Source organism: Podospora bellae-mahoneyi, chromosome 4 (genome assembly GCF_035222275.1).
Source record: "Podospora bellae-mahoneyi strain CBS 112042 chromosome 4, whole genome shotgun sequence".
NCBI lineage: Eukaryota > Fungi > Ascomycota > Sordariomycetes > Sordariales > Podosporaceae > Podospora > Podospora bellae-mahoneyi.
Window position 1 is genome coordinate 1,717,365 of NC_085883.1, and position 10,328 is coordinate 1,727,692.

At 46.9% G+C, this 10,328-nt stretch overlaps 1 protein-coding gene across 1 annotated transcript; it reads left to right on the forward strand.

The window, feature by feature from the left end:
* Positions 1-1,226: 1,226 nt before the first annotated feature.
* Positions 1,227-1,649, forward strand: QC761_403488 (uncharacterized protein; the record flags this gene model as incomplete). Its single annotated transcript, XM_062878632.1, has 1 exon — positions 1,227-1,649. The coding sequence occupies one exon, from the start codon at positions 1,227-1,229 to the stop codon at positions 1,647-1,649; it is 423 nt and encodes a 140-aa protein (XP_062732204.1).
* Between the last annotated feature and the right edge of the window lie 8,679 nt (positions 1,650-10,328).

Consider the following 10,328-nt stretch of genomic DNA (forward strand, 5'->3'; position numbering starts at 1 on the left):
TTGAGCCCCCAGAATTATTGCGAGTCAGCTCCCCGCCGGCCACGGTGTTGTCATGATATGGATCCTTACCCTCACCCTCATCCTCATCTTCATGCTCATCCTCATGCTCATCCCCATACATATCGCTCCAAAAATGGGATATACCCTGCTCCAAAACCCAACAGATACCGCATCCGTTTTCGGCAGCATCCGTGACCATTTCCAAAGAAATCACCCGGTAGCGCGGCAGCGGCAAGAACTTAGAGCCTTTCGTCAATACTGCCGTCCGGGCTTGCATCAAAACTGGCAAAGTCTAGGTTGAGACATGCGGGGCAGATACACGTAGTAGGCGCCATAGCTGGTGGGATTCAAATTCAAGTGTTGGCTATCGTTGGTGGGATGGGCAAATGTCGCCAGCAGGCTCGCGGATAGAGCTGGGGAAGCGGGGATGGATCCAGTCTGGAATTCGAGTGAAGTGCTGGATCAACTGACCTCTGCTACCTTGAGCAGCTGCAAGACCTGAGATCGGCTCGGATTGATGAAGGTGTACTCCCAGGCACGAGCTGTGATCGGCCTGGATCACTGGGTGTCCTAAACATACCACCTGCTGTGTTATCCCAGGTAGGAACGAGGGTTGTAACATGGTGCAAAACAAACATCAGAATGATACGACAGAGCTGGTACTCACGAACAGACTGGAGCCGACTACGTTGACCTGAACCACCCAGCGGCAATACCTCGAGAATCAACTTCCCATTAGTTACCTACCTACATACAATACCAGCCTACCTAGTATGACGCTGTCAGTCGAGAGAAGTCGTCCTCAACCCTCGGTTTTCAGGCAGCATGTCTTTAAGCTTCAATTGAAATTTAAGGTACCTTGGGCGGTACATGCATTATCTGGGTGATGAGTTGAAAATGACGACCCTAGGCGTAAAGGACACAGCTTAGCATCATTGACGGGACTACTAGAATCGACGTCCTGTGTAGAGGTTGGAGTGCGCAGCCGGGGCGGGTAACCCCGTAGCTTTACCCAGGCCTACCATTCTCATTCATCTGATTCTGGGGCTTCATTTTTGGAGTGAGGGCAGGCTTCTGGCAGTTTGGCAGTCAAGTCAACCTTAAGTGCAAGACTCAATCCTAAACAGTCATCCAGCCAATCTTTTTCTCCGCGGCTTAACTTTTTGTTTTTCTCCAAAATCAACCACCAGAATACCACATCCCATCACGAACCCAAAACCGAAAACATGTCCCCTTCCGACGAACTCGAAGAAATGCTCCTTGACCTCACCACCCAAGTCGCCTCCCTCCGCGACCTCGTGCTCCGACCCGACTACTCCAACTTTGAGGACGACGCCAAGACCTACGATTTCATCGTTTCAAGGGTAAACAAGATGTTGAACATCGCCAAAGCATGGATCATGAAGCTGGAGCACGATGTCAGGACGCAACAAGAGCAGGAGCGGCAACGGGCTCAAGAATATGGCTGGGGAGGCTGGGGTGCGTCGGCGCTGACACGACCTGCTGTGGAGTCGAGGGGGGAGTTTGACCTGCTGCTTAGGGGGGTTGAGAGAGTCAAGATGGGGGTTTTCTTTGCGGTGGAGGGGAATGTCATGGTGGGGATTGAGACAGTTAAGCAAGGGGTGAGGGGGTTTGAGGGGTGGGTTTGAGAGGCGGAGAAGCGATGGAGCGAGATTGATAGGAGAAGGATGGTCTTGTGTTTAGGAGGAGGTGTAATGATTGGCGGGGCTGTCATGGAAACAAGCTGATAAAAGCAGGGGAATCGACTTTTGGGTGTTGAGGAACAGGCTGTGGGCGGAGAAGCCATCCTTAAATGCCTGGCAGAAGTATTTTGTGGCCTTTTCTTCAGAAGAGTATCCAAGTAATTCGTTAAGTCTCCGAGAGCATGTCAAACTCTGTGATCCTCATGAACCTACTGAACCAAGGTCTAACGCATCAAAACACAGACTAGCCCTGTATTCCAAACTAGACTTTGCCGAACCAGCATCACCACCATCAACTCCAGTTCATCTCCATCAATATGCCCTCGAACAACACCACATCCAAAGGGAAGCCACTAGGTACTTGTTGATTGGATCTCAAACCCTCCATGTTCTCACCACCACTACCCCTCCCCTTCGCTCTAGACACCCATCTTTCTCTGCCCAAGCTGACTGACCGCTTGAATTTCCACACCCTGCTTGAAACCTCCATGTATGGCTGCTGGGGCTGGGAGAGTATTTCAGTCACCTCCTTCCAATTCTGGGTCTACCGAGACGCTGGTAGATCCTTTCCATTATTAAGCAAGCTCAACAGATAAAGAACCTCATCAAGGAGGCAGGAGCGACCGGGTAACTGCCATCTTCTAGCTAAGGTAGGAAGGTGATTGCTTGTATGTGACGGTGGAGTCGCTTGGTTCCTGGATGTGGCCTGAAATCTTCCTGATGCTGCACTTGACTCTGATGTCGCACTTAAGAAAGATGTTATACTTTTGTTTGCGATGACATCATCGAAAAACTGGCGGACATGCTGTACTAGGTTCCGATCCACAGATCCGCCAACCGCAAGCATCTACGACTCTCCTCTTTTAAGATAACGCCCTGGACTATTCGACTGCTCATTACAACGTCTCGAGCTTGGGGGTGTTAAACAGCCTCGACGAGGCACCTGATGTATGAGAGCTGTGCTGGGCAGTTTTTGAAAATGAGTTTGGAAGCTGACCTACCTACCCTCAATTCGTCGGTAGATACAACTTGTCACTGATTCTCATTTGATTTACAGCTCTTCCTCCAGCCCGGCACTGAGGAAAGTGGTTCTTTGTCTTCGGGTCAAAGCCCACGGTTTGAGCGCGAGAAATCTTGGCTTTCGGATGCTACAGCAAAGACTCATAGGGCATATTGGTGTCAATCTTCGGTTTCCGACAATGCCATTGTCTCCTCTTATGCAAGTCCACCCTCGGCAGAAGCGGACATATATGCCAGATGAGAATACGATGATAGCATGAAGAGAAAAACAGAACGAAAGAATCCAACTTACATGAAAAAAGGGCGGTCTACGTCTATACTCAGTATCTGCATACGGCCATGATTCCGACTTCGTGCTGTCTCATAGTCGAGGTGTATACTCGACCTTGGTATACTTACCTTGACTAAAACGCTCCGCGGTTTCCAGCCAAAGTCACCACCATTCCCCCCCGTGCGCTCTTCACAAGGGAAAAGGTCTCAACTTGGAATGCTATCGAAGGGTACAGCACATTTCCAGACATCGACGACCCTTACCCCCCCATCGTCGTGCTCTGCCCAATCTGCCGCCACTAGCCGTCCTTTCTCGACGACAAATACTGCAGACACCCCCTCACAGTCTATGGCATCGGTCGTGAGATTCCGTACTACAACATCCCCAAAACTCTGTCTCACCATAGGCCCATGCCGCTTCCGGATTGGCTTAGGAGGACTGAGGAGGAGCTGATGGTCCCCATCCCGCGACATTGCAACGACTGCAGCGAGTCAAGGGCGAAGAGAATGTTGACGTCGATTAACAACCAGAGAAATTGGGGGCGGATAGGCTTCGGCAGTGGTTTGTGGATGGGGGGTACTACCACCCGGACAAGATCGAGTTTTTTTCCCCTGGGGTGGCGCCACGTCTTGAACGTGCGTAGGGTGAAGAGGGAGGCCTTCATTATTGACAACCTGGCGCGGCAGCTTGAAAATGAAGGGCCGGCTGGGAGAGGGCTTCGGCCGCGACGTCGGGTATGTAGCGATGACGAAGAGGAGGACTGGGACTGAGGTGGATGTTGTATGTGAAGGAAGAGAGATGATAGAGCTGAGGGGTCGTCAAGTTTAGATGAGTATTTCTCGCCCTCATGAGGTGGTCCAACCCTTTTCCTGAAGGACGATGGGAATTACGGTGATACATAGGTCTGAAAAGACAGGGTCTCAGTAGCGGGACTCGGTTGAGTACGGCAATGGAAGTATGAATAGCAACTTGTGAATGATTCAGGGCTGTGAACTCCTTGCCCTCGTGGGTTGTCCAGGTGATACTATGAATACATAATGTTTGCCTGTTCAAGGTTTACAGTTCCGGCTGTGATGAGCATCCCTTGGTACTTGGTCTTTGGCATGCTACAGAGCCTGTCATGCTCCATTGATGGCCGTGACAGATCAGTACTGGTCCATATTATTATTGCTCACAGAAGGTTTTCGGTGAGGAAAATAAACACAAGGAAGTTGTCATAAGATGGTTGGCTATATGTGTGGACTGTCATGGCAGAGCACAGGATCTTCAACGTTTCCCTGACATTATGTCCTTGTCGAAATTGTTCTACTTCTTGTCAAATATCAGCCCACAAAGGAGAAATAGCAGTGTCCAGCCCGGTAAAAGGTTTATTACCATCCAAAGCATCAGCGACTTGGGAACTTTCTACCAGTGGCAGTGGCTGATGGGGAGATTAGGCATGCTTTATATACACCTTCTTGTTAATCAGACTTCAGGCCCATATCTTGTTCGAATTACTTCGCTCTTCATGGAGCATAGACACCATCAGCCTCCGTGCCGGTCATCATCGGAGCAAGTCTCTGTCCCCTGCGCTCCCCTCTGTCTTGCTAATAAGCCCTAGCCCTGTGCTAGCTGGTCCCACATTTGTCGACAGTATCCATCTTGTCGATGACAATACTCAGCTCGGCGGCAACAGTATTCACCTGTGTGAGGCCCATATAAAATGTTTCTTGCCTGTTTGGCCCAGTTATTTTACTCTTCACCATCGTCGTAGCTCACACAGCTTTCTTCATCCGTCGCAACCTTTGTCGTCTGATCCTACGGAAGCCTTCTCATCCCACATACATAGCCTTTCGGTTTTGATCGCGATTTTTACCTACAAGGCACTCACTTCCTACTTGGACATCTTAGTTCATTGCTCGACATCTACCTCCTACTTGACCTCCGGTGTTGCTATCATCACGCAAATCGCTCAATTGGGCTTTTCTGCAGCAAGAAGTCGTCAAGTAAGGACTCCTTCCTTCGCTCACCACCCCGAGAGATGCTTCCATGATATCTAGCGGCTTCGATCCGGTCTTATCATACTTTTGCTACAATTTTGACTTTTATTCTGAACTATTCTAACTTCGGTTAATAGATCGGTCACTTAGAATCCCACCAACTGTTGTGGAAGACTTCGATTGGTTAAACTACCAATCTGATGAAGATGGACCGCCATTTTTATGCGAGTTTTGCGACAAGCCCCACCCTTACGCCCGAGACACGAAATCGTCGTCGACATCAGAGGAAGTTCCATGGCCGGCCCGGGCCTGACAAGCCCCAAGACAGTTGGTTCTTTGCGCGCCGCCGAGTACAGCAGGAGGCCTTGGAAGCCGAGCAAAGCCAATCTGCTGCTGCAAACCCCGTACCGCATCAGTTCGCAACACAGGCCACGGGGAAAACTGTTGGGTCTTCCGGAATTGTGCCTCAGGTCCTGGCACAAGCCGGCCGCAGTGAACACTGCTGAACTTCCCGGTGTTACTCCTGCTCTGGCCCATTCGTCTGCCGCCCCCTCTGGATACCCTATATATAATCCGGCCCACGATCAAGCCCATACGGCATGAATGTCAACAGCCACGGAGAAAATCTCCCGAGTACTGGGTACATCGGCAACAGCACTGGCGTGATGAGCCCACGCCCCACGTCCGCTCATTCCGCCTAATCCGTCTATGCGGCGAACCATCAAACCCGCTATGGCTTGAATGCCAACAGTCAGGGGTCGGGGAACCTGCCGAGTAGCAGGTATACCCAAGACAATGCTCTGGTTAGTCAACGTCCAGCTTCCGCGCCTTCTCGGTACGCTGCTGATCCGCTTAACCACCAAGCTCCATACGGAATCAACCACAACAACCGAGTCATGGCCAACATCTCGAATAGCGGGTACACCGGCAGGAACTTGGAATGCTGGCCCGATGAGCCACCATCAAACCTCCCCTTGTTCCAGCTACAAGAGCCATCAAGCCTCCGTCCAGGTGACTCTCAGCAACCAAAGGACGGACAACTTGCCGCATAGCGTGTACATCAATAAATGGTGTTACCTCAATGACCCCAACAGGCTGGGCGCACGGTGAGAAATGCCGAACACGCCAATGCCTACGGTCACCTCATCAACGACAGTGCCGCTGGGACCAACGAACCTCCTGCTGGACGCCTCAGCTCAGGAATCCTGAGCCTCTCTCCAACTCGAGCGGTCCCCCAGATGCGATTCCGGAAGCGTCGAGCAGGCGACGAACTTGTCGATCCCCGACTGTTGACCCGGCCCAGAGTCACCAGTCCTTCTCCAACGCGAAACGAGGCCGGTGAGTCTCTGGTCAACAGTGGGTGTGGTGCTGCCATTCAGAATGCTGAGAACAGCGATGGGGACGGTTGATTACCGAGAGAGCCACGATGTGGATGGTGCCACTGTTTAGAATTCTGAGAGCAATGAGGGGGGATGGTGCTGCCGTTTAGAATGACGAGAGCAATAATGGGGATGACGAGGATAATGGTGGCGAAGACTCCGAGAAAAAGGAGTGAGCTACATCCAAGCTGCAGTCCAGTTTCTCCCTGGCTTTGACTCAGGTCCAAGGAATTCTCACAGAGCTTCTTTTCAGAGTTTTCTTTTTGGAGGAATTTTGATGAGGGGGGTGTATTGTACGGTCAGAACAAGGTGTATGGATGATATCAGCGGAGCAGAATTTGTTTATCGGCGGAATGAGAGAATTTGCTGTTCAGCAATATGGAGGAGTTATCGGGAGCATGGATTTGCCAATGAGGATGGGAGTGTATCATATTTGTCAACATCAGTCAGTATCAGGAGGGGCACGGTGATTTTGAGGATAATGGAGTTGACTAGGGACATGGTGGTTGTTTATGAGGGAAAGGACTTTCTCAGGGATGCAGTTATTAGGAATGTGAAGGTTTCCTATGTATTCTGAGATGATTGACAGAGAGACACAAGCCCTGATGTGTGTGTGTGTGTAACGTTTATTGGCCCGCCCGGCTTGCTGAACACGTAGATCCTATCTGAAGATAGGTTGGGGCCGTGGTGGCTATATAGTATATACATGATGGCATCCAACACTTAGGGCAATATTCCCACATATATCGCCACTTTCAAGCCTGGACACAAGCCCTGGCATGAAGCATGAGGCTCCAAAGGGGCTCGATAGGCAGTTATTCATGGTACTTTAGTGTAAAGATAGCCCAGGTGTATACGTATATATTTTTTTTGTTTGGAAAGTTTCTGAACTGGTGATGGTGGCACATGTGATGATGGTCCGTTGGAGGAGGGGTGATGGAGGAGGGGTTACGATGGAGGGCTTATGGAGGATGGTCGGTGACGGAGGGGTGATGGATATCAACTTGTAAGCTGGGGGTTGGGTATGGTGGTGGGGTGAAAAGAGCAAGCAGTTCAGAAACCATTCAACTGATGTTCTGAGGCTCTTCGAGGCCCTTTGACTACTCTGGGAAATAGCTGAGTATGGGTATCTAAAGACGACGCGTGTTGCACAGCCACAAAACCTTTAACACAAACAGTACATCCAGTCAGAGATATCAACCTGGATATAAGCAGAAGCCGAGGTTCATCAGAAACGTGATCTAGATCCGCTATCTATCATCATGCCATCATTGTATGGTCTCGCCGTCGACAATGTCACCGCAACAGACAAACGTCAAGTGTTTCCTTCATAGCTCTGTTATACACACCTGTCAGCATCACCGTTGAAGACACCAAGCGTGCGACTTTCTCAAGATAAAATCAACTAAGCACAGGGCAGCACCCACCACGGCTTCATTCTGCCTACAGCTTCCGCCTCCAAGCTACGTACCCCTCCGTCAGCTTTTCAAACCTCCCAAGCTCCCAAGCACTATCGAAATCTCATTACTGATTTCATTTTCTAGCAAGCCCGACAAACTCACCCACAGTCAAAGGCGTGTTTCCTGCCAGGGCTCAGTCCCCGGCATTCTCTCGCTCACCGATTTCTGTCTCGGAAACCTTGCCCGCGCCCGCGAAAAAAAAGCTTCAAAGTCGCAACCCCCCCGCCCGTTTGTCAGCCAAGCCACCGCTAACAAACGAGAAAGAAATAGCAAAGTCCGCCCAAGCTGATGGTGGGGTTAAGACCCCAAAGGTTTACTGTGAGCACCGACATGAGAAGGGGGTTGTGTGTGGGAATGGGTAGGTTGGATGACCAGGAAATGGACCGCATGTGGATCTGGTCCACCACCACCACACCAGCCACACAACCTTGTTGAGATTACCCCTGAATGCTCACACTGGCCACAACAAGACTAATATTGGGTAAATTTCTATGGGAGTTATACCAGAATGTAGCTCACTCACTGTCAGAGTCAGACATTGCATCTGCTTCTCGTTTGCGTCTGGTTTGAACCCGATGACGTGGGCTACGCCGCACAGGCTGGGCTAGCTCTGGCTGCTCCACATCCTCCTTAGCTACCACTTCTTCCTCCACCACCCTCCCTTCAATGTAGGCCTCTTCCAGTTTACAGAGCCTTACACACTTAGAATTCGAGTCTTTTTATCTAACTTACGCCTTGTTTTTACTTCCCAGGCCTTCTAAACGTTTTATTAGTACCTTACCGTATTAGCTTTATAGATAAATACCTTTGATTTTAATATAAATATAATACTAATAAAAGTCTTTATTAAAAACCGTTTTCCGGCCGGTATATAGTTCTTAAGTAAGTCCCTAACCTTTTTAATTACCTAGGAATCCCTTACGGTATAAAAAATAAGTATTTTTAAAGAAAGATTTAACGGTACTATAGGGATTACTATTTAACTTAGAAAAAGCGGTTTACAGCTACGTATAAACTATAATCCTATCAGGCACTAACCGCTAATAATATTTTCTTTCTTAAAGCTTTATTTACGGGTAAAGTTATATATCCGGATCAAATCGACTTTATTATTAAATATATAATTAATAAAAACGTTATTCATAATTATAAACTTTTTATATATTGTTCATATTAAAAGAATAATTAATATAGAAAAGTAAAAGGACGTAAAAGTAATAAAGGAGTAAAAAAAGAAAATAAATATTACTCTTATAATACCGGATTACAAAATCGCTAATAATATATAAACTAAATTACTATAAATAAATAAATAAGATTTTAATAAATCTTTAATTCTAGTTACTAGTATAAAAACTTCTTTAAACTAATTAATAATAAAATTATTATTAGTTTAATTATTTTTCATTATAACTATATATTAATCTTTATTTAATTAATCTTTAAACTATTACCTTTAAAAGTCTTTACTTTTAAAAATAACCCTAAGGGAAAGAACTTTCCTATTTTATAAAATACATTGAAATATAATAATTTAAATTCTCTTTCCGTTTTTTATAATATATATAGAGTTTTTATTTTATTTTAAAAGTTTAATGAATAAATTATTTTTTCTTTAGCTTTTTATTATACTCACTTTATTATAATTATATTTATCCTTTAATTTAATTCAATTAACGGTAAATTATAAATTAAAGAATTGATTAATATTTTTTAAAGTAATTTTGTTAATTTTAATATAATTAATTTCTTTTTAAATTTATTTTTTAATACTTAATAAAGGGGTTAACACTATTTCATTTACTTAATAAACTAGCTGTTAAAGCTTTTATATTAATATAGGTAAAAACGTAATTAAAACTTTTTTAACGAAAAATCTATTAAATAATGAAGTTTTTTAACCGTAAAACAATCGCTATTAGTTTTTTTAGGTAAGGTTCCCTAGTAAAGTACCATTAATACGGTACTTTCGGGTAGAGATCAGAATCCTATACTTATTAACGCTTTTCGCTAGCTTATATTGGTTTGGGGTGCGGCCACAGGCCTGAGGGTATGAGTAAGGAAGTGGGGCTCTCTGAGGATTCGGGGGTTCAGGGGTCATGTATATAAGCGGTCTGCTTTGGACATTCTATTTTAGACAGATCATCGACTTCTATTTCTTCGTATTTTTGCGCTTTGCATGCGTGCAGGCAGTTCTGGCCCTCTGATCAGGCCAATCCGGTGCTTACTGTGTGGCCTGCGAGCCCACAGAGTCTTTTGTTTGTCCTACGTGAAGTGCGGCCTGCGAGCGAGCCACTGTCACGCAGGTGTGTTCATTCAGAGCCCTGTTGAGGGTATATTTGTGGTGTTGTGGTTGCTTTGTGTGTTTTCTCACCATTTCAGTATGTATCAATATCGGGGGGCCTTCGGAGGTCCAGGGTTGTGGAGGGTTTAATGTGGGTAGATGGCTTGGGTAGTTCAAACCTACCTGGGCCACATCCATATGTGGCCCACTTCCTTGTCATCCAACTTACTAA